This window comes from Thermobia domestica, chromosome 9 (genome assembly GCF_964235325.1).
Source record: "Thermobia domestica chromosome 9, izTheDome1.hap1.1, whole genome shotgun sequence".
Taxonomy (NCBI): domain Eukaryota; kingdom Metazoa; phylum Arthropoda; class Insecta; order Zygentoma; family Lepismatidae; genus Thermobia; species Thermobia domestica.
Window position 1 is genome coordinate 26,112,808 of NC_137462.1, and position 24,716 is coordinate 26,137,523.

At 36.3% G+C, this 24,716-nt stretch overlaps 1 protein-coding gene and 1 non-coding gene across 2 annotated transcripts in view; both read left to right on the top strand.

The window, feature by feature from the left end:
• The window catches only part of l(3)80Fj (lethal (3) 80Fj), a 135,672-nt gene that overhangs the window by 105,156 nt on the left and 5,800 nt on the right, over window positions 1-24,716 (top strand). The window contains exons 31-40 of the mRNA XM_081770783.1: window positions 2,379-2,594; window positions 5,738-5,940; window positions 10,716-10,839; window positions 11,523-11,765; window positions 16,592-16,861; window positions 17,167-17,280; window positions 17,464-17,694; window positions 20,191-20,384; window positions 21,853-22,064; window positions 23,565-23,713. Of these exons, the coding sequence (XP_081626909.1) occupies window positions 2,379-2,594; window positions 5,738-5,940; window positions 10,716-10,839; window positions 11,523-11,765; window positions 16,592-16,861; window positions 17,167-17,280; window positions 17,464-17,694; window positions 20,191-20,384; window positions 21,853-22,064; window positions 23,565-23,713 (1,956 nt within the window). The remainder of the gene's footprint in view (window positions 1-2,378; window positions 2,595-5,737; window positions 5,941-10,715; window positions 10,840-11,522; window positions 11,766-16,591; window positions 16,862-17,166; window positions 17,281-17,463; window positions 17,695-20,190; window positions 20,385-21,852; window positions 22,065-23,564; window positions 23,714-24,716) is intronic.
• On the top strand, window positions 18,078-18,150 carry TRNAQ-UUG (transfer RNA glutamine (anticodon UUG)). Its single transcript has one exon. It is a non-coding gene; the product is annotated as a tRNA-Gln (tRNA).

The window sequence follows — 24,716 nt, forward strand, 5'->3', positions numbered from 1 at the left end:
TTTAATAATAATTTTAATATTTTAGTACCTTTAACATGTTTTGCTATTTGCTTATTCATTCATATTTTGATATTTTAAATACAGATATCAGTATATTTACTAATTTTTATTGAGATATTTGATAATTCTTCAAGTCGATGTTTTCATAAATAGTTATCGTGTGTGTATATTTATTTCATATTACACAAAATAAAGTGATCGAAACGGAACACTTAAACATTTTACGAAAAGTATTTGTAAAAAAAAAAAAAAAAAAAAAAAAAAAAAAAAAAAAAAAGTAAGAATTTTAATAGCCCTATAAACGCTTTCTGCGAACTTAAAAAAAAAAAAAAAAAAATATCATACAGGTGTTATAACCATACCTCGTTTCTCACACCAGTGTTTAAAAAAAAAAAAAAAAAATCCCCTTCACCCCTTATCAACTCCTCGTTGGAGAACCATGGAGGAATGGAGGATACTCACACAGGAAGACAGCATGGTTTCAACATGTGAAGAAGCGGAAGATAAGGAAACCCAACTGCACCAATTGTTCAAGAGGATCTTATTACTTCATGGAACATTTGGATTGGACATTGCTCATGCAGGAACCTCATCATGTTGTAGTGAGTGAACAAGTTACTTAATTATTTTAAATAGCCCTTTTTCAGGTGAAAAACCATTCATCGTTCATACACGTAAGTCTCACACCATATGACAGTGTTGCCAACTAACTTATTTTAAATTTTCAGGTGAAAAACCTAATTTTATTCATACTTCGTCAGACGGCCAAGGGTTCTCAACCTGTCTACGTGTGCACTTGACAGGTCGTTCCACTTTCGGACACCAATCTATAACCGCCACCAGGTTATAGAAGTATTTTTTTGTGGACGCCCTGTATATTTCGTGAAGACAGTGATTATTATTTTCGATTTGTGCTTTATTCTGCAACGCATATAAGTTCTTTCTTTGGTGGGAATTGCTTCTTTCCCACACAATTGGACAAAGAAGTCTTTCATCGTTTTTTCATATATATATTTAAAACGTTGCTTTTAGTGAGAACATTTCAGTTAGTGACTAACCATTTCAGTGTTTCTCCCTGACTCATTATATGCACAGTATATATTCTATAGTTAATGGGAACTGAATTAAGTGTTTTCTTTAATCGCTTATGGAAACATTATAATAGATTGGAGAAATACGGGCTGACCAGATGTTTCAGTAGCCGAAGTGGCACCAACTGCGTTGTATTCCAGCCCGTTATCTGTACTTTCTCACGCCAGTGTTATCGCCGTGTCTAGTGCATTATGGGCAGTTGACTAAAATTAACATAAATTGTTTTCCGTATTCTGTTTGTATGTGCATACAGGTGAGTAACTGAGTAATTTTTGAAATGAACTGCCAACACTTTTCTGTTGACCATTGCAATCCGTAGCTTGAGCTTGGACGCTCAGGGAGTTTGACTCCAGGTCTGGAAGATGCAACCACGCATCTCGCGTTGAACTTCAAACATCAGTTGTGTTAAGGGGCACAAGCTATTTAGCCGATGAAGGACGATTTCTTACGGCTAGCCCCAATCAGTGAAATCCTAGGTCCTCAGACCTTGTGCGTTTAAAAAGTTATATTCGCGCCCTCCAATATCAGAATTCAACTGTGAAGACCTTCTTTTCGTTTATTTACTCAAGATTTACTTTTACGCTGCAGGACTTTTCAGCGTAACAACTGGATTCATCGTGGGACGATCCAGACAACTTTTCCCCAGTGCGAATCCCCCAAGTGTGTTCATGGTGTGAGCAAAGTATTTATAGTGATACCTGAATTATAATCATATATACATAGAAAGGGCTATATTTCCCGAATAGGGCAAAACGTAATTTCAACGGCAAAATTTATTAGTGTCCAGTGTTGTATTCATTTCTCTTCGTTATTTTTTTTTCAAAATAGTGTTCTAATAAATAAGTATAGTGTCAATTAATCCAGTGTGTTTTCGTTGTTTGTATGAGTGGGGTTTGTGTGCGTTATGGTCTGGATGACCGTCTGATCGTCCGTGAGGTTTTCGAGACGAGACACCCGAACCTCTCGGCGCCTAATGCTCATCTCATTATTGAGACCGACGAGCTTTTTGGGGAAACAGTTTGTAATCTTCTTTGGAGAGGTCTTCGTCGTCCTGTCCAGGTAAGTTAAAGTATCAGGAGTATACTTATTGGTAATACCACGAGCCAAGGACAGCGACCAGAACTAAGGACGGTTACAAATAAATAGCTGCCCGAACATGGACCACGACCTCTAGTTGGTTACAATAGCAGTGTAAATATTGAAGTAATAATTGCAATACATATAGTAATTGTTGTTCTAAATTTATTATACTTTTTCTTCTTGAAAACTTTGTTTCTTCCTTTAAGGCCATAATCGAAGCGTTGGGTGCTGAAAGGAGAAATCGAGTGTTAGCTGGGCTGTATATGGGTAGATCTGACGTTGCACTTATGGTTCGGCAAGCTGCTCTTCATGTGTGGAAAGTTGTTGTTACTAATACTCCTCGTACATTACGCGAAATTCTGCCCACATTGTTTAGTCTATTGCTGGGATGCTTGGCAAGCAAAAGTTACGACAAAAGACAGGTAAGTTTTGTATTATTATTATTATTTCCTTCCTTTCTTTCTTTTATCTTACAGTGAAATTTGTCAGTTTGTCATCTTTGGTTCCGCAGAAAAAGTAGTAGAGCTGATACATAGTGTTTAAATTGGTGGGGAACAGAATAAATTTTACTGTATTAGTATTCAGTTATTTTTTCTTGAACTTACGTCCATTTTCTTTCATTCATTCATTCTCATATTTATTAAGACTATAAGGAGTCTTTATTTAACAACCAAATATGTTGACAGTTCAATAAGTAAGAGTAAACTACATTTTAAGATAAATATCTCATATACACTCACTAGCCAAAACATTTTGACTTCCAACCTAATATCTGGTATACTCACAGGGCAGCAGGGCATGAAAGCAGTGAGGTCTTGATAGGTGGCTTGGTGCATGGCTTACTTCATTTGTACATATAATTCCTGTAAATTCCGCGATAGGGGGCGATGAACTCTGATTTGACATTCAATGCATCCCAAAGATGTTCAATTGGGTTAAGGCTGAGTGAGCTTGGGGACCATTGTAGCAAATGAAATTCATTTTGCTCCTTGAACTACTGCAGCACAACGTTAGTCTTGTGAGAAGAAGCATTCTGCGGCTTAAAAATGTCATTGTCAGCTGGAAACGTGACCCACATAAATATGAGTACATGGTTTGGATGGCGTATGTGCCTTTGGCGTACTCGCTGCTGAGCAGGACCCTAAACCCAAATGCAATCCAAACATGATGAGCAATGATCTGCCGAAAGCTAAGAGCTGCGATGGTAACCTCCACTGCATTACTGAGCACATGATGACCATGTGGGGGTTCCCCGAATCATAATGAAGGCACAAACTGTCTGTCGTCGTCCTATTGTGTCATCTCGACCACCTGTTTCCGTGGAAGAGGACGGATTCTGAGCCGGCCATCGATGCGATGAAGGTAGTATGGCGATTCATCAGACCTCGCAACATTGTGCCATTGCCCGGCGGTATAATGACTATGGGAACGTCACCAATCCAGTCGTAATCGATCACGTGCGGCTAGCGTTGGTATACATGTAAGAATTCGACTGCAGGTGCCCAAATCAGACATTGTGCTGCTAATTACTTAATTCAAGAAGTAGCTGGTCGGCATACTGATTTGGCTAGTGAGTGTGTATTTTCATTTACGATTTTGTTTTTTATGCAACCACCATCCGTTTTGATGTACTTTTCCCAGTGTTCAACAAGCTTCTATATTCCAAGAGGATTTTAGAAAAAGTTAGGTACGACACCCTTCACCCCCCAAAAAAATCTCTTGTCATTCAGCCGCCTTGCTTTCTAGCTACGCATTTAAGAATCTTCCACTTATAAAGCTTGTGCCAAATTGTTGGACCTTTCTCCGGATAAGTTGAAGTCCGAATTTATCTAATGGTAAAATAATTAGTGATTGTAAAATAAGATTATAGTCGAGAAACTTGATAACTTCTTTATCACTGAAAATTCATCTTACGCACTTTCTTCCAAAATAATTTGAACATTGTACACATTAATCATAACCATTAATATATAAAGTAAACAAAGTTCTTGAATAAAGAGCAGTTAGAAAGAAAAATTCTAGCAGGTAGTTACAAAAGGCATTTTGCACATTAATTTACAACTTGACGTATTTGTGGTTGTTGGTTATCAACGTTTTCGACAACACGGCTCATTTTTATTTGACTAGCTTCTTAATAAAATGCAGTTTGTCCTTATTGAATTGCCTCGTAATATTTAAACAATATTTAAACATTGCAAAAGGACTAAATGTGTGTTACTATAGTGCTAATACGAGGGAGGATCAGAAACTAAGGTTACAAGACCGATATTTCTTGAGTTTCGTCTGTTAGGGAGAAATGAGGAATGTGCGGTATTTTTTATACATTGAGTTGGCAACTGCGCAGATTTTCAGCCACCCGCCACATATGGCGCTAGTTGTAGATAAACACAAATGACGACTCGTTTGGAAAACTGGTCTCGCGAAGAAGGCCGCTCAGTTATTCGAATTCTGTGGGTGAAACACGTAACGGCGGCTGAAATTCACCGGCAGCTGGTGGAGGTTTACGGAGAGACTGTAATGTCTCGTCAGCATGTTGCAGAAAGATGTCAGAAATTTCTAGCTGGTAGAGAAAACGTCATCGACGAGGAATGCAGTGACCGACCCAGCACGGCATCAACAGAGTAGAACACAGCTCGCGTGGAAGCGCTGATTGAAGTCGTCCTTACAGTCCGGACCTCGCTCCAAGCGACTTTCACTAGTTCCCCACACTTGAAGGAGCACCTCGGAGGCCGTTACAGACAAGGAGGTGGAACACTTCGTGACAACATGGCTGAACATGCAAGGATAGGATTCTTACCAGGAGAGAATCTTCAAACTCATCCCACGATGCAGTAAGTGCCTCAGCCGATATGGAAAGTATGTCGAAAATTAACTTAATGTATGTATTATCTGTTGGCTGTATTTGTTGTATGAAATGGCTGGTTCCAGTGAATAACCGGCTAAGTCGGGAAAAGTAGATTTTTACAGGAGAGCAGTTTAAAGGTAAATTTTACAGCAGTTACCTGTTTAATTTTGACACAACCATACACTGTAACTTCCTTAATTTTAAGAATTCGCCTTAGCCGCTTCTACACAATGTAGAACTTACCAAAAGAAGCTTATACCTGTAAAATCTCCATTTAAAAAAAAAAAAAAAAAAAGTCGACTTAGTCGGTTATTCACTGGAACCAGCCAAATAATATATACACGTTTCATTGCAGGCTTTGTAACCTGATTTTCTGATCCCCCCTCGTACATTTCTGCAATTTCACGTAATATAACTCTTGTAAAATTTGGGAAGTTACCCTGAGGGTGGCATTACTGTGGTGTTGAATTGCATGTTTTTAGTGTATTCATGATGGAAGCAGGGTAGGAGAATGTACAAGAAACTAGCAGTCTACCTTTATGACGTAATTTCATCAAATAATGTTATGTTATTACAGATATTTTTAATTTGGCGCTACAAAGGATATCTTTTTCCATACCGATGAGCGCAAACAGCTTGAGGTATTAACTGATTAATTTCTAAATGTAAGTACCTTGAAATATAATGAATTTAAATGGTAATAATGTTTCGTTCCTGTAGGTAGCAGCCCGAACTCTGGGTGATCTAGTCCGAAAATTAGGTGAACGCGTTCTCCCTGAAATAATTCCAATTTTGGAGAAAGGGTTGGAGTCAGATGAGAAGGACCAGCGTCAAGGAGTATGTATTGGGCTTTCAGAAATCATGGCGTCCACAAGCAAGGATATGGTGCTGACTTTTGTGAATAGTTTAGTTCCTACTGTCAGGTATATATATCTTTCCTGTATTTCTGATTACTCCTACATGTTTGTATGTCTTTTTTCTGTACATTTTTTTTAATTATTATTATTATACAGAATGTCCATACAAATTAGTACAAAAAATAATTGAATACCACTTATTCTAGCTTTGGAACTTCTTGTATAAAATAAAAGACAAATTCTGACCAAAGCATATACTATCTAATAACGTTGCAGTTTCTGCAAAGTGTCTTTATCTTCATCAGACACATTATGAAATACAATTTCTAAGACTACAGCTTATATATCTCAGAAAATGAGAGGAGGTAATATCTACGAACCAATAAGATCCATCCTTTCATTTTTAACAATTTTTAATTGATTACGTATTTGCAACTTTTAATAATACAACTTTCACTTGAAAGCTGAACTTTTAATTGGCACACTTCAAATCAAAGTGAAAGTTGTTCATTAAAGTGTCAATTAAATGTTTAGTTTTCAAGTAAAAGTTGTATTATTAAAAGTTGAAAATACGTAACCAATTAAAAATTGTTAAAAATGAAAGGACAAATCTTGTTGGTTCCCAGATATGTCCTCCTTTCATTTTCTGAGATATATAAGTTCTAGTCTTACAAATTGTATTTAATAATGTATCTGATGAAGGCAAAGCTTAGTATATGTTTTGGTCGGAATTTGTTTTCTATCTTATTTAGAAAATAATTCCACAATACTATTGCCGTTTAACGAAAAGAAATTTTGTCCAGAAATAAGACACATACTAATCGATAGCTCACATCGGGCTGAACAAAATAATATGGGTAGTTTTCGAGAAAAACTTCGTTTTGTAAACCTAAAATATATGCTCTACGCCAGCGTTTCCCAACCGGTGTGCCGCGAGGAAATGAAAACAAAATTATTAATTATATAGCAACCAAATTACAAGACAGGAAAACTGTGTATGTGTATTTCACATTACTATGAACCTCTACAATGGAAAAAAATACTGTAATTGTAATATATTATTGTGTGTACATACATTACTACTACACAGATTGTATTTCGAAAACAGAATTTTATTAATATTTAAAAATTGTGACGTATATTAACCGTGTTAATAAATCATAAGTTTTACACTGTGTTACTTGTCTGTACATTTTTAATGTTCAAAAAAAGTATTTATTATCACTGTTATGACCATTATTGCTTCTTTATTGCTACAGGTTATTTCATAACTTGAAATTTTAAAATCTCATTCTACCCTTTCGACAAAGCAAATACTCATACAAATTACCTCCATCTGTTTTAAAAGTACAAGAGATTTGTTTGTTCGTTTGTTATTTAGTGATCTTCCTTAGTGAAAGGTTGGATACAGTATTCAAAAAGAAAGTGTATTTTTAAAAGCCTGAGTCCTATATTTCATTGGAATTGTTTTCTATTTTTGAACTACAATGAAAAATAAGTATAATGATTTACGATGGGGGAAAACTAGTGATCGAGCTTTCTTCTCTGTGAGGAGATCAGTAATCGCAGAAAAAAATTACCACGGTATTTTCTATGTTTTACTACTACTACTACTACTACTACCACCACCACCACCACCACCATCATCATCATCATCATCATCTATAAGTGTGCCGCGAGTATACTTTCATTAAGCTCCCTCTTGTCTGATCGGTTAGCGTACGCGCCTTTGCTGTGAGAGACCCGGGATCGATCCCGGCGGAAGCTCATGTGGTTCGGATCCCACTTTAATCTGTAGATCGACGTCCCATATAGCCTAACTCAGCGTTTCTCAACCTTTTTCAACTTGCGGCACACTACGGGTGTAATTTGAATTCTTGCGGCACACACATAGATATTATTATTATTTGCAAATATAAAATACCATGGTAATTTTTTTCTGTAATTACGATCTCCTTCTCACAGAGATGAAAGCTCGATCACTGGTTTCCCCTATGCTAATTCATTATGCTTATTTTTTATTCTGAATTTTAAAATAGAAAACAATTGCAATGAAAAATAGGACTCAGATTTTTAAAAATACGCTTTCTTTTTCGAAAACTGTATCCAACCTTTCACTAAGAACGGAAGATCACTAAATAACGAGCGAACAAACAAATGTCTTGTACTTTTAACTTTGCTGTTTTAACTAAAACCTATGCATATTATTTCAATCATACAGCTTGCGGTGCGTTGAAATCAAAACACACCTATTGAACAAAGTTTTGTTCTGTCATTCACGTGCGAATGAGTGTTCTACAAACGTTCACTTGACGCGTACCGTACAAGTGGTTCCAATTCTCGGTGTTAGTATGACTCTTAATTAAAGCGTAACATAGCAGCTAACCGTGGAAACGTGTACGAGCCGAAATACTGTCTCCTACACAGTAATAGGTGTAGAATAATATATTACAATTACAGTAATTTTTTCCATGGTAGAAATTCATAGTAATGTGAAATACAAATATATATATATATATATATATATATATATATATATATATATATATATATATATATATATGTATGTATATGTATTTTCCTATGTCTTGCAATTTGGTTGCTATACAATTAATAATTTTGTTTCGATATCCTCGCGGCACACCGGTTGGGAAATAAACTAAAAATCAAATCATTATGACACTAGCAAGACTATAGTATAGAGTATAGTTAATGGGATATTAACACTTAAATTTTGTTCAGTTGTAATGTTTCTCCAAATATAACATATCGCTCGATAGATCACTTGAGGACAAATTCTCAGTAGTAGTTCTCGATAAATTGAGAAAACGGAATTTTTATGGCGTCAGTAGATAAACCGTTCGTTGCCAATGCCAATAATAATCGAAAGTTCTTATTCTGCTAAAGCAGAATGTATCTATTGTTGTTCGTGTTTTTCTGTCGGTGTCTCACATACTCCAAATAATCACACAAATAGTCCTCACAGCTAATAATACTATTTGTAACCAGACAATTTTTATATAGATGATAAAGCAGCCTCATTTTATTGACCATATAATCAGATGATATTAACCCTTTTTTTTTCTTTTACATCTATCATACAAATATGAGCTTTCCTGTGTTTAAACGTTTAGTACACTAGCCTTCGTCCAGAAGACTTGAGTTCAATCCCAGGCGAACGTTAGCTGTAGGACTAGGTATAGTCTTGGTGATGAAAAGAGATGCTAAAGTCTATGTGTGGATATACCCACGATCATTGAACTAAGTACCTACACATACAACACAATATTGACTATTTAGACTTAATTTTTTAAAGGTATTTGTAGAGTCGCGGGCAATAAAGTGCAAATATATCTTTATAGTCATTGACTTTATTAATCCGGAAGTATCTATGTTCAGCAGAATAAATATTGTTGCGATCGTGCTGTTGTATTTAAGTATCTTGTCATCTACTTGCCTTTGACAATTTTTTGAGTGTTGTCTATAAGTGGAATCAAATGAAAAGTAAATCGACTTTCGATGTTTGAGATCGTGACTCTAAGTTATCAAATTTCTGGTAATGGTTCTGACTAAACGTGTGTTAAAAGAACAGCAAGGAGCAGGTAGAGCTGTTCCCCGTTTCATTTAGAATAGTAATATTCTATAGTAACCTGTTATATTCTTCGGAAAGGATATTAGGGGACAGGATAGTTCAGTGGTAGAGCATCAATCTGTGATGTGAGGATTCTCTGGTTCTATCCGAGGCTATGTGAGTTTGTAATGGACAAGATCCTGATCGTAGATTTTCTCGGGATTCTCCTATTTCCTACGCATTTTCATTGCACAGTTGTTTCATAGTCTTTTACATTTATTCATTATCCATTTCCTTTAACGTATAGGGCACCGTGGGGCAATAACTACATTTTTTTACTACATACACATACAATAACTACATACACACACACACACACATATACATATATATATATATATATATATATATATATATATATATATATATATATATATATATATATATAGTGACTACTTAGGGTCAGAGCTATGAATAGGGGCTAGTGATCTATAGAGACAATCGTTTTTCAACTCAGCTATGTGGTCGGCCTTTTTCAGGAACAAAAACAGACATTCAACAAGGATATTTCTCGTAGCCACAACAACAGCCAATCAGGAGCTAGCATCCCTCAGCCAATCACTACCCCCCATTCATAGCTCTGCCCCTAAGTAGTCACTATATACACATGCTCACGTCTCCTGTCTCTTTATTACAATCTCTGAATCATTACGATGTCTGCATTCGAAACGTCGGATGTCAATATCTTCACCTGGCTGATAGCCCGAGAAGAATTACTAAAATCACGTCGCCAGGAAAAATTCAATTCTTTCTTTATTTCGCTTCGTGTGCCAAAATGAAGTTCTGAATACGCAACTGATAGGTAGGTGGGATTTTTCCCCGACAGATTGTACATTGAAAGAAGAGAAAGTACAGTATGCATAATTTACACTGACAAATATGCAAGAAATGTACATAAATGTATTTTAAAACTCATTTGATCAATTTATCCAGTAGAATTAAAGACATAGTAACACATAATACAGAATTTTAAAGCAGAATAAGGTGAAATTAAAATAAATGAGAGGGGTTGGATTTACCACTTGGTTACATTATAATAAACTGCTAAGCTGTAAATTCTCTTATTTTTCATTCAAGTTCTTGCTTTTTTTATTATGGTTCTATACCATTTAATCAAGCTTTATCGCGATGAATATTTTATAATAGTCAATATTGCCAAGTTGATTGGAAATAATATTTGAAGTCTGAATTTTATTTATTTGTTACACAGAAAAGCACTCTGTGATCCCTTGCCAGAAGTACGCCAGGCTGCAGCAAAAACATTTGACAGTCTGCATTCCACTGTAGGAGTACGTGCTCTAGACGATATTTTGCCTGCAATGCTCAGTCAGTTGGTAAGTATCCGAACATGGAAGAAAATAGCAAAGGAGTTCTTCTATTTAAGTAGTAAAGAGTAATTACTTTATTTGTAAACTTATTGTTCATAAGTAAAACTATCAATTACATTAATTTTCTTAGTTAAAGTTTTAATTTTAAAATATTTTTCTTTCTATATGAAAAAACAGATCTCTAAGCGAAACATATTTTTTTTAAACTTAAAATATTGAAGTGTTACAGTTTTGCCAACTAATTAAACATTTGACGAAACTGTTACACATAAATATTTTATTGAGAAAAATTTGTGTTTTGCTCGGAGATTATGCTTCTTTGTGTTCAATACTAAAGCAAAGGTAACATGAAGCAGACAGTTTTTCTGTCTGAAAAAAGAATATTGTTCTAGATGTCTGCAAAAAAAAAAAAAAAAAAAATAGCTTTTCATGTCATTGCAGAGATCATTACTTATTAAAACATTAAATAGTATATATATTTCGTCTATTCTATGATAGTATGTCCCAAACTTAGTAAAATTGAGCCAATATGATAAGCTGTAAAATAGCATTCTTGCCAAGATCCATGTAAAAAAATTTAAAGAGCTATTTGAAATAATGTTAAAATGTATTTCTTTTATAACTTTTTGCTCACAATAATTATTCCCAGATGTGCTTTAGAGTGTGATGTGTATCTTGAATCTTTACAGAACGATCCTGACCCTGTTGTAGCTGAATCAACGCTCGATGGCTTGCGACAAGTGATGGCCATTAAATCTCGTGTTGTCTTGCCGTACTTGGTGCCACAGCTTACAGCTCCTCGTGTGAATACCAAGGCTCTGTCCATTTTGGCATCGGTAGCAGGTGAAGCTCTTACCAAATATCTTCACAAAATTTTGCCAGCGCTGTTGGCTGCATTGAGTGCCGCACAGGGAACTCCACAAGAGGCTCAGGTAACGGTTTAATTCTAACTAACGTATGTAATAAAATAGAGTAATGGAAAAGGATCAAATGTATACACACGTTGTTCCTCGTAAGTTACGTATCAAAAGGTACTAAGCAGGGTTGAACCAGCTGTTTTTTTTTTCAAAAAAACCAACTGGTTTAAACCAAAAAACAAAAAAAAAATGTTCGTAAAAGTGTAAGTGTTTGTAAAATCTTGATGAACACACATTTGTGGGTTTATCACGTTTCACTCCCGTATATTATTCGTATTATATTCAGGCCTAAATTCCCTATTCATTACTCAAAAAGTTTATACATACAAAAGCAACTTTTTTTTATAAGTTTATAAATATTTATTTTGTGATTTTTTGTAGTTGTTATTATTGTTATGTAATTGCAATCGAAGAAAAATTCTAAATATTGTTTCGTTTCAATGTTTACTATTGATAAAATACATCGAAAATGCCGTACTTTGTGTGTGTGTGGGGGGGGGGGTCATACAGACCCCACGAGAGGCATTTAGTGAAATAAGTATCTTTGATATCATTCTTTGAAACGAAGTTTGCAATAGTTTCTCAATATTTAAATATTCATCTGGTCAGTTAATTCAAACACAGTTATCCATTTATAAATATAAAATAGTCGGAATTGATTACGTTCTTCTACAAAGACAATTCTTCTCAGAGTATAAACACCTCATCCAGTTCCTTGCCAGGTGGTAAAGTGCCAAGGACCGACGAGACGTTACCACGTTGGATAGAAACGGATATGCGCTGTATTAGATAGGATGTGGAGCGAACTTCGCCGGAAACACAAGAAATGCGTCTTCCTACCTCCCTAATGAATTCTAGACTTCTTGCACCCCAAGCACCACTTGTTTCAATAGCGATTGGAGTGAAAACAAACTTTTCGAGAAGGTTGTTGTATTTTCTTTGCTTTTCAGCTTCTCTGCGATTAGCAACAGCTCCAGCGTTCATTACTGACAGAGGGAGACTTGAATGAGCGTATGTATCAGCGCATGTGAAGTCCCACAATAAACATTTACCTCTCATCCATGGAATCAGTGTCATCCCATCCGGTCGCTTTCCATCCGAACGACAGCAACCAGAAGGTTCCCGTATTGAAGGAAATCCAGCTGTGTTGAGGGCTCGTAGTATTATATCATTTACCGAGGAATGTCGGGCGAATCTACCAGCGCTCTTCATGCATGAAAGGCCATGCAGGCCACGTTGGTTAACCTCATCCCCACAAGCTGGACAGCGATGAGGCTCACAAACTGCTAAGCCTAAACGTAAGGCTGCAGCAATTCGAAAGCTTTCATTTGACAAATGAAGGCCTAAAGGCGGAGAAGGTATCGCCATCAACCATGCACCCGCTTCGGGAGACGAGGCAGCAAGAAGCCTGGCTTTATCTTCTGGAACAAGAACAGATTGTAACAAATGATTATGTAATTGACATGCAATTGGTGTATACCAAGATGACTGAAAACACTTTTTGTTAAACTCCGGAAGGCTTGTATCTGCTAAGTTTGCCCACTTATTAGAACCATCTTGAACTGAACCATCTGGGTCCAAACAATAACCCTGTGGAAGGAGAGCTTCGATTAAACGCAGAGATCCGTGGTATGACGCTAAGAATGTAGGAATCGCCATATCCACAGCTCGTCGAATACCAAGACCGCCCAAACCAACAGGTAAACATGCTTGTATCCAAGAGTTGTCATTTAAGGAGCAGTTCAGAATTGATTCAAGGCCAGTTTTCAGGACAGTATCATATTTTTGCAGCAAAGAACTCTCATGCCAAGATGGAAAGCATCGTAAAAAATAGGTTAGGCGAGGGATTGATAAAGATGCTCGTAAAAGGAAAAAGGCTGAATGGGCTGAAATTGAGGGAAGTCGATACAAGAACAATTCTAAAGTAGATATTTTATTCAATAGCACGTTAGTGAGTGCTTCCGACGTGAGAGCAGCACCTAGAAGACATGCATTCTGGATTGTTAGAGGGCGTATGCCTGGTGCAGCCTCATTAAATCTTCTAAAGATTTCGTCGAATGCGGTTTCATCTGTTCCAAGACAACCCACCTCGCATTTAGAAAAGTTAAGACGCAAGCCAAGAAGTGATGCCTTCTTATTTATTTCTATTAAAGATGAAAGAACTATCTCGGGGTCACCACCAATTGTTCCATCGTCTAAGTACCAAATGTTTAATTCGGTATTCAGTGATTTAACTAAAGAGTGAATGGTTATAGCGAAAAGTGCTGGGCCCAGGGGATCACCTTGTTGTACACCTCTCTGAGAAGAAATAGTGTTTCCGTTGAAAAACAGATCACTTGGTTGAGCATAACATTGATAAACATATGGATAAATTGAAGGAAAATTATTCATCACTGCGGCAAGCATAGTATCCCGGCGAAGCTCATTAAATGCGTTACGAAAATCCAATTTTACAATCGCCTTAGCACTGTGAGTAGAAGAGAAATAAACTCGGGCTGCGTGAACAGCTGCCTCGGCGCCATTAGGAACACAAACACCAAGCTGATGGGGGGATAAAAAGTTCTTAACTGGCTCACGTATTCTAAAGCATACAATTTTTGCCGATATTCTGCGCCAAACATTCCCAACCGCTATGGGCCGAATACCACCATCCTTTTTTCTTAGCGCTGTAAGTTTGGCACCGAAGAACAGTGGGCGAACTTCCGTTGGTACTTTTCCAGAAATGATTAAATTAAATAGATCCCGGCCTCTTTGATCTATTTAATCTTTGATATCTATTTATGTATAAATGAGTCTGAGCCAAAGTGGACTCAAATAATTCGTATCTTTATTCACTTTTCTTATTGATATGCAGATTAAGTCGGTGTATTTCTTTAATTTGGACCTATAAAAGTCGTTGTTAACTAACTTGAACTAAATTAGTTCTTCTGTACTCCGCAGTACTTTGAAATTGTTCATATGTAATTCTGTGTAATGGTTTCACTTGTGCAACTGTTTATCTTTTTGTCCTTCTGAAATGACTCTTGGCAGTTATATTAAGAAGCATGTAAAGATCAGTACAACGTATTTTTTTTATTTATTTTTTTTTTTATCAGGATTCCTTCGTGAGTGAGTCGGCAGACGTATCGCATTTGTGGCCAATTAGTCCTGGTTCCGAGTTCAAATGGAGGACAATTTCTCTCGGATGTAACTCGAGAAGCGGTTTTTATTCCGCTTTAAGCTTATGTGACCCCTTCCAGCATAACCCGGTTGTTGCATAATAACATCAAGGCGAAACAAACTTCTTTCTGTCCATATATGATATGAATATATAGAGCAAATTATTTAAACCATAAAAACCTGGTTTAAACCAAAAAAAAAAAAAAAAACTGGTTTAAACCAAAAAAAAAAAAAAAACTGGTTTAAACCCAAAAACCGGTTTTTTGGTTTTTTAAATAAAAACCCTGGTTTTTGCCAACCCTGGTACTAAGCAATGTGCTCAACAAATGTTGCTCTTAGCTGTGATCGAACACATCCACGTCATATATTAATGGAAGTAGAAGAGAGAGGGGAAGGGGGCAGGATCAAGTTTTGTGACCTACATAGTTGAGCTTCATGCACCATATATTTAATAGGAAATATTACCACGACCAATAATACTTCCCGGCATTATGTTATTAGTAAAGGTGTGAACTAGTTCCATTGTTATCTGGCTACATTGTTGGTAGATAAATATTTTAATATTAACAAAGCCTACAACTACTTGTCTTAGATTTTTCTGAAATATACTGATATGATAAACATTGATAAAATTCGCAACACTGTTGAAAATGGTGTATTTGTGGAAAATATTTGAAATGATCGTTGTTTTCCTTCTCTTTTATAGCATTACAGCAGTAGCTTTAAGTAGCTATAATTACAACAAATTCTCGCAATTACATGATTTAAGCAATGTTGCAAACTTCAGCAATACTTTGCTTTTCATATCTCCGGAACGGTTTGAGATATCGAAGTGCTGTAAACGGCAAAATGATTTGTTTACCAATTGCAAACCATACAAGTAACTATTTATCATACTTATCTAAGCATGTTTTCGAAATGAAACCGTTCGGAAAAAAATTAAATTTTCAATCCCTTGTAACTTCGTTCCTACTCATTCGAAACAAGTCATACCATGACCATGGTATCCAACGCTAAAGTACTTTCAATGTGCATTATCCTGTCATTCTTCGTTGTGCATTGTGTGTGATAGAGACTTCCAAACTTTGGATGTTTGTGATACTATAATATCCTTAGTTTGCAACACTGAAAAATAAATGTGGTATTTTAAGTTTTCGTTTGACATGTTGATTTGAAATATGTAATAATCTGATGTAGTGCAATTTGAAAAAACATAACTTTATATGGGGTTGGCAACACTGTCGAGTGTTTCCGTTGAATACGTGCAAAGATGTCCCTCTCCTTATAGTTGCTTCGTGCAAAGTTTTGCTTTTCTCCCTGTTTTAGTTTATTCGTTATTACGGTTGAACATTATAAATGATACACCCTATATATAGAGTATACAAGTTATTTTGAGAAATTCATTTAAAAAAGGACAGAAAGAAGGGTGTTTTTTGTACTTTAGAATGTATTCTTCTTATTTGGGCTAATAGAAAGAAAGACAGGATTCTGTCAAAAAGTTCTTGAACGTTAATTCTCTTCCGAGCAGAGATGTTCTCGGTTCTTCAAGGAAACCTAATTTAGCATGATATCTATAGTTGAGATCCGCTAGGTTCCCATTTCTCAGAATTTGTGTCATCTTATAAGGATTTTATTTTATGTAATCTTTGTGGGTGATAATATATTCTTTTAATATATTACAGGAATTGGAATACTGCCAGGCTGTGGTTCTATCCGTTACGGACGAAGTTGGCATTCGCACTATAATGGACCAACTGATGGAATCAGCACGGTCAGATCGTACAGAGTATCGGCGTGCTTCAGTGACTCTTTTGTGTGCCTTCTGTAGTCATACGAGAGCTGATTATTCTCAATACGTTCCACAGTTGCTTCGAGGTTTAATTCATCTGTTCACGGATTCTGATAGAGACGTGCTGCAAATGAGCTGGGAAGCTTTAAATGCTGTCACAAAGGTAAGTGACTTATTCCAAATTTCGATTAAAAAAAATTAAACTATTTGAAAATTATAAAGATTATAGACATTGTGCCTAATAAAATGTATTGTAGTAGTAAAATTCATTCATTTTGCTTAAAGGTAAATTATTGATTAACCATAGACGGAATTTTCAGTAGCTTACCTAATGTGGCAGGCAGTTGTATATGTGGCATGTCGTGTTATTTTATTATTTGTGGTTTTCTTTTCTTTCAATCGTTATGGTATATTTTTTATTTTCTTTCTTTCAAATAGAATTAATGAATATATTTGTAATTATTTCAGACATTAGATCAAACTCAACAATCAGCCCATGTTGGAGACATCAGACAAGCGGTGCGTTTTGCAGCTAGTGACTTGAAGGGACAGGAACTACTACCAGGATTTTGCTTGCCGAAAGTGAGTAATGATATTAATTTGTTAATAGTATACTCAAAAACTGCAGTGCTTAAATTCGTATGTGACATTCAATCATGTATTAAATTGATTACTAATTGTATCTAACATATAATGTAATTGTTATCTGATCATTTTAATGTTGTACTGGATGTTAATATATTTTACTATATTCTGTTTTCTTAGGGAATTACTCCTATCCTACCGATTTTCCGAGAAGCTATCCTCAATGGTCTTCCAGAAGTGAAAGAACAAGCTGCCCAGGGTCTTGGAGAAGTAATTCGTTTAACAAGTGCCGAAGCCTTGCAGCCGTCTGTTGTCCATATCACTGGTCCTCTCATTCGTATCCTTGGTGATCGCTTTAATTGGAATGTTAAGGCGGCGGTTTTGGAGACCCTCGCGTTACTTTTAGCCAAGGTACCGTAAAATTAAATCACTTATTTTTCTTATGCATATGTAACAAGAGTATTTCTGTGTGTCCTATATTTTTATACATTATATCATATATTCTATTGGGACTAGAAATATAATATTCAAGTAATAATATGACGAGAAAACACAAGCGTCAAATTGTTCGTTTATCACAGGTGAGCAGGTTTTAAAGATAATTTATCCCATCTGAATTAATGATCCTCATTAATTTAAAATAAAATAAAACCAATTGAGTGACAAGTGGTACGAAAGCCAGCAGGTTTGATCCCAAGATAGCGAACTTGTGGTGGGTATCTTCATTTTTGTCTTTAAGTTGTTCTAGTTCTACCAGTATTTCAATTGTACCAATATTTACCTTACCAATTGTGGCCCCGGTAGCGTAGTCGCTAACGCTCTTGCCTTTGGTGCAAGCGGTCCCGGGTTTGATTCCCGGTGGGGACACTCAGTCGAAAAAGTGTAACAGCTTTTTCAGTTTTTTGAGTGAAGTTTTTCCTGGCTTTCCTTCATTCACACCAGGCAAATGCCGAGATGGTACCTAACATACAGGTCTCAGGCCGCTTCTTTCCTTCCCCCATTCTTTCTTCCTTCCTTTTCATCGGATAGTGTAATCGCCGAGGGACGTCATCCCTCATGTGTGTGACGGGCTAAATGGCCTTAGATGCTAACAACCCAAAAATCTCATTCTTAATCCTAATCGCTTTTTTATTTATTTTATTCTTGTAGCGCACAGTAAATAATGGCGTTAAAACAAATTGACTTTAACATGTAAAATAATCTGACTAGGCACATCTAAACTAGCTCTCTTCTAATGTTCCGCATAGTTAAGATATTCTGCTTGTAAGTTTTTAATAAGGATATAAATAAAGTTAATAACACTTTTCTAGTACGGTGATGAAATTAAAGACGACGTAGTTGTTTGGCTGGTGGGAATACGAACCCTGACCTGCTTGCCGGGCGGTCATTTTTCAATCATGTTAGACTTCCAAACTATGCTATGTATAAGTGTCGGAAGGCTTAGAGAACGGCTCTGTCCGTCTGTCTGTCGACAGATATCAGAGCAAAAACGATAAAGGATTCGAGAAGCGGTTTTTTTGCAACCAATTCAGCGTCCCAAGATGTCTCATCCATTAACTTTCTATTCAAATCAGAATTGGTTCAAATTAGTCGTTTCAGTTTCATCGTTTATCGCCATGAAACATAAACGTTAACAGATAGCGAGAAGCTGTTTTTTTGCAAACTATTCAGTGCCTCAAGGCAGTTACCATGACTATCTGCAACACACTACTAAAACCGAAAGTGGTTCAAATTCATTGCTACTCCACTCTCAATACTGATTTCCATAGAGGATAAACGGTAAAAGATATCGAAATGCGGTTTTTCCGGAATCGATTTAGCTTCCCAAGAATAAGTTCCATCCGTTAACACACTATCCAAACTGGAGGTTGTTCAAATTAAGCATTTTCGGTACAGACTTTATCGCCATAGAACAGAAACTGTAATAGATAGCGACAAATGGTTTTCTGCGACGGATACAATGTCTGAGAAGTATATATCATCACAACACACTACTGAAACTGGAAATGGTTGAATTTACTAGTACTTCCGGTTTCAAAATTGATTATCATAGAGCAAAAACTAAGAGATACCGAGAAGCGTTTCTTCCCCAATTGATTCAGCGTCCCAAGAATTGATTCTATGTCCTCCCTTAACCCTCTGTTCAAACCGGAAGTGGTTCAAAATAACGATTTCCGGTTTCTGCAAATATCGCCATAGAACAAAATCAGTAAGCAATACCGAGTAGGCCTAATGGCTTTTGTATGAATTCAGCGTCCTAGGAACAGAAGGAAACTATAAATACATAAAATAAAATGAATGAAGCATATGAACATAAGGGATAATTTTTCTACCAGTTACACATAATTACCATCAGATGGTTCAGATTCATCATTACATATTTGTTTGTCACTGTCTTCGTATAGAGCATCATCTTCTGTACTGTCAAGTGCAGTTGAAATCGATTTTTTCTTCTTTAAATGCACACCCTACTATTTCTCTTGAGTCTCTGCGAATCCATTATAATTAGTAGATAATTCTCTGATTTCGTAACACTAAATCTACACGATAGTGAAAATTAACTTGTAGCGTCTTGTGGTGATATTTTCTTAAAACATTTTAATATTGTGTCGATAAAGGGTATCGTTTATTTTACCCCCCGTGTTAACAATACTGATTCTTTAAGTTGAGGAGCATATTTTTGAAAGTTTTAATCTGCGTACAATCGGGTAAATACGGCAACGCTTTTGTAGTACTGTACTTAATGCATTAACATTTATATTGCTTTCTTTCCAAAACACAATCATTGGTCAAAGAAGCACTTCTTAAGTTCGCTAGAAAGTCAGTAAAATGGTTCACAATACTTTATATCAGGCATGGAGAAGAATCAACATATATATATATATATATAATGTATATTTATTTTAGGTAGGTGTTATGTTGAAGCAATTCCTGCCTCAGCTACAGACAACGTTTCTGAAAGCTTTGAATGACTCCAATCGACAAGTCCGTTTGAAAGCAGCCAATGCACTTAGTCATCTAATTGTGATACATACAAGAGCGGATCCTCTCTTTACGGAGTTGCATACTGGCGTGCGAACAGCGGATGACCCGACGATAAGGTCAGTACAATAAATTAATCGCTATAAAATGGTTAAATTGATATTGATTTAATGTACATGTTATGCCTATTTCAGTAGTTCCATTTTTTTTTTTTTCTTGTGCAATCAGCAGCTGATAGACAGGAAACTGAAGCGATGCTAATAGTAATTGTTTGCTTTCTGATGTAAAGATTAGATTTGTAACTATTTTTATTTTATTTTTGTTTTTTAGTTTCTTATTCTAAACGCAAATTTTCGAAACCGTAATTTTCATCATTGAAGTCATTTAAAGTAATGCTTTACCATAATTAAGTTGAACTTAACGTGCCCATGGCCCCATACGAGAAATGTTTATGAATCGAAACCAGTGAAAGTCTGAAGTTGGAAATAGTGGACAGTTTCTTGTTCCAGACGTTCCATGAATAATTTGTGTATGAGGGTGTCATGCGAGTGTTCATAGCGGTGACCTTGATTTTATGATGGCTATTTTCAAAATGAAATTGTTTATAGTTACGACAAACTGAGCGAGCTGGATTAAGAATTATGTGTGGATTTTTTTGGTTTGGGACTTATATTTAGGAATTCTTCAGGACGCTGAGGCCATGTGTGAATGGAATATTAGTATAAGTACATAATGAAGTAACATATGTGGAGGCTAGGATATATTTGATAGTAAAAAGTTCCGTAATGGAGCGAGAAATAGATAAAGTAGGTTGTGTCTTGGGTTGATTGGTTGATCGAAGTATAACATTCCTTTTCATCAAGAAGCCCACATGAAACAGGATGTACTGCTTAAAGCGAACCAAAGCACTACTCGGATATGTATTGAAAGTTGGTACCCTCTTCGAGAATCGAACCTGGAATCACATGCTCAGAAAGTATTCGCATTAGCTACTGGACACGAAGGAGCACATGTGTATCTTAAAGGTATGATGGAAAAGCCGAACTTGGGGTTAAAGGAAATAGTCGAGGAAAGTGAGATGGATTTGACGGTTCTGCCAACAGTGAAAATGCTGCGGTAATAAATTGTCAAATCACTTACTAAATTATGTTTTTAAAATCAATATCTAACTTGTAAATCCATATTCAGAAGTTGTCTGTTAATCTACTTCGAGGGCTTTAATTCGTAACTGGCTCAGTGGTAGAAAGTTCACCTTTGATGCGGAAGGTCCCTGGTTCGATTTCACCTTCCACCAAGTAGGCTTTGTGGTGGACAAACACCATGTTAATGGTTTTCTCGACGTTTTCCCGTTTCCTCCAACTTTTTCATTCCACCATTGCGTTTATCATCATCATCACTGTCTCTCTTGGCGTCGGAGCGTAATTATTGGACGTTAAACTAAAAGAAATCTTAACTGTCGTTGACTTGGTAGATTCCTTATAATGCATTGATAATTTTCTGTACAGTTGTTAAGTTATATGCACTGATAATACATACTCTTACTTTATTTAAAAATCAGCTAATATTTGTAACTATTTATTGTTGCAGAGAAACCATGCTTCAGGCGTTACGAGGCGTGATAACACCAGCTGGAGACAAAATGACCGAGCAGCTAAGGAAATCAGTATTGCAGACATTAACCAATATGTTGGGACATCCAGAAGATGTTACGAGATCAGCCGTAGCTGGATGTTTGGGAGCTCTCTGCCGATGGCTGTCGCCGGATCAGTTGGACGTCACACTCACAGAACATCTTCTGTGTTAGTATCTATTCAACTTATTTCCTTTCCAATAGCTATATAAACGAAAGACAACTGTGAAACTTTCAGAACATAGCGTTGTGAGATGTAAAAGTTATTAAGTCATATTTAGGACTGAGAACAGGATCATGATATATTTCTGTGCTGCAAACAGGAACTAAAGAAATCTTACTACAGCATTTCGTTGTAATTTCTAAGCTCATCAGACTTTGTGTTCTCAGAAGTTTCGTTTGTTTTCATAAGTATTTTGGGGAATAAAAATAGAATAACACGAGTTTTCGTGGAATGACACCATTCAGTTTTATAATTACAAAGTAAGTCATTATGCTGTTTTTGTGGCCAAGGTAAACATTATGTAAACTGAGTATTACCTGATGTTCAAGAGATTTTCTTACAAGAAATCTTTTACTAAATCAGTACTTATGCTTCGTGAAATTAGCGAAGAAATCTTTAGTAATTCATCATGACCATTCTAGATAATAGCCGTACAAGCTTCATTTTTACACTGGAAGCATTAACGAAACAAGAAAAGAAGTTGGCAAGAAATTACATATATATATATATATTAGAGGTCTGCTTGCACGGGCTGGGCCGGACGTGGGCCTACACAGCATATGTTACTTCGGGCTCGGACCGTAAATTTTTAAATATACAAGCATATTTCGGGCCTAACTTTGTAAGTATCACGTACAACAATATTTATTGGACCAATCTTTCCGAAGAACTTTTAAATCACAACAACATAATTAAACCTCCAATTGCTGTAAATAAAAATACAGTTTCAAGTTAATTATTAAGTTGCTGTAATTCGGGCTTATTTCGGGCTCATTTGATTATAACACGAGCTCGGGCCGGGCCTAAATGCTAAAACATATTTCGGACTCGGGTCAGGCCTCAGATTATAAATTCACGGGCTGGGCCCGGCCTAAAAATTCCAGCCCGTACAGACCCTCTAATATATATATGAAAGTATTACTCTGGCATTAACCTTGTAGGGCTGACAACAGAAAGAAAAGTTAAAATAAAGGAGTTTTGTTTCATTACGTAACTATGGTAGATTACCAAACTAAACGGATTTAGTATTGAAACCGGAAATGATAAACTACCACTTTCGATTTCAATAGAGCGATAAGGGCGGAGGTATCTACTCTTTGAACGTTAACGCCAAATAAAGAAATTCTGTTTCTTCGTTGCGTTTGCGTTTGGGGGGGAACAAATACTTCTAATTTCAATAGAGAAATAAGGGCGAAAATGGAACTTATTCATGGTACCATAGCTGGAAACCATTTCACGCTGTCTCTGACTGTTTCTGCTCTGATACTTTTCAACAGACGGACAGAGGCGGTCTATTAAGATCTCCCATACGTATGCATGCCAAAGTTTTGAAGTCTGAATCATCAGTCATCCACTTTCTTTTGATGTGGTTCTGCAGCATTGTAATAATAGTATTAAGTAGTTGAGTATCATAATGGTGGAAAATTGAATGTTGTTCTTTTGCAGATGATGATCTTCCATTGGACTGGACCTTGAGGCACGGCCGAAGTGCAGCGTTGTTTGTCGCGTTGAAAGAAGCAGCAGATGTGATCTACGTGGATGAGTATAAAGAGAAAATACAACGAGTGTTACTAGGTCATTTAATGGCCGACAGGGTATGTTAACTGTTACTTTAATTTTCTATAAAACGGTGGCTTAATGATAGAGCATCTTTCTGTAGTGTGTGGAATTCTGAGTTTGATATCAAGACATGCGAGATCGTAGTGGATAACAGTATCCACAGATTTCTCCAATTTCTGGTCTCTCTCTCTCTCTCTCTCTCTCTTTCTCTCTCTCTCTCTCTCTCTCTTTCTCTCTCTCTCTCTTTCTCTCTCTCTCTTTTCTCTTTTTTTTCCTTTAACATTCATTTGCATTAAATCATTGATACCGTTAGCCTGTAGGACGTAATCGAAGGGTGTTAAAACTTTATTTTTTATAAAGTCTTCAATATTCATACACAGTATTTATATGCAGGGTGTTCCGAGAATATATCGGGCCCCTTTGAGAGATCATTCTAAGCGAAAAAAGAAAAGTTCCTATTCTCAACGGCTTTTAAGATTACTTATTATTATTATTATTATTATTATTACACCTTATATTGTATTAAAATATTTATTGCTCTTCCTGTAGTTATTCTACACAGGTGACACAGCGCATTCAATGATAAAGGCGTGTCCTTTCCAACGGTAGCATTGTGGTAGCTGTCTTTAGAAGGTATCTTAGTGAAGGAAATCCTCTGTGACAGAAAGAGTACCAACACTTGCAATAATAGTTTTACCAAGTTACTGTGCTTGTGTTTCTTTGGTACGCGTAGCGGATAGAATTTCAGTTCTTGGTAAGGTGTCGGGAGTGAAAAGTTATGAACAGAGCATAGACCCTTGATCGATAGTTAAGACCTGACTTGCTTCAGAAAATTTTGGAAGGGATCTTTTTCTTGCCTGGATGTAGAATGTACGGGTGAAGATTTGTAGTAACACTTGGCAATGGTAATTTGTGCAGTCGATGAATAATGCTGTTGAGGCATGAATGCAAGGCCTACTTGGCTTCTAGTTCAGCTGGAGTAATACTTCGTTTTATGGAAAGGATGTCAATAAACTAGGAGTTCCCTCGTGGCTATTT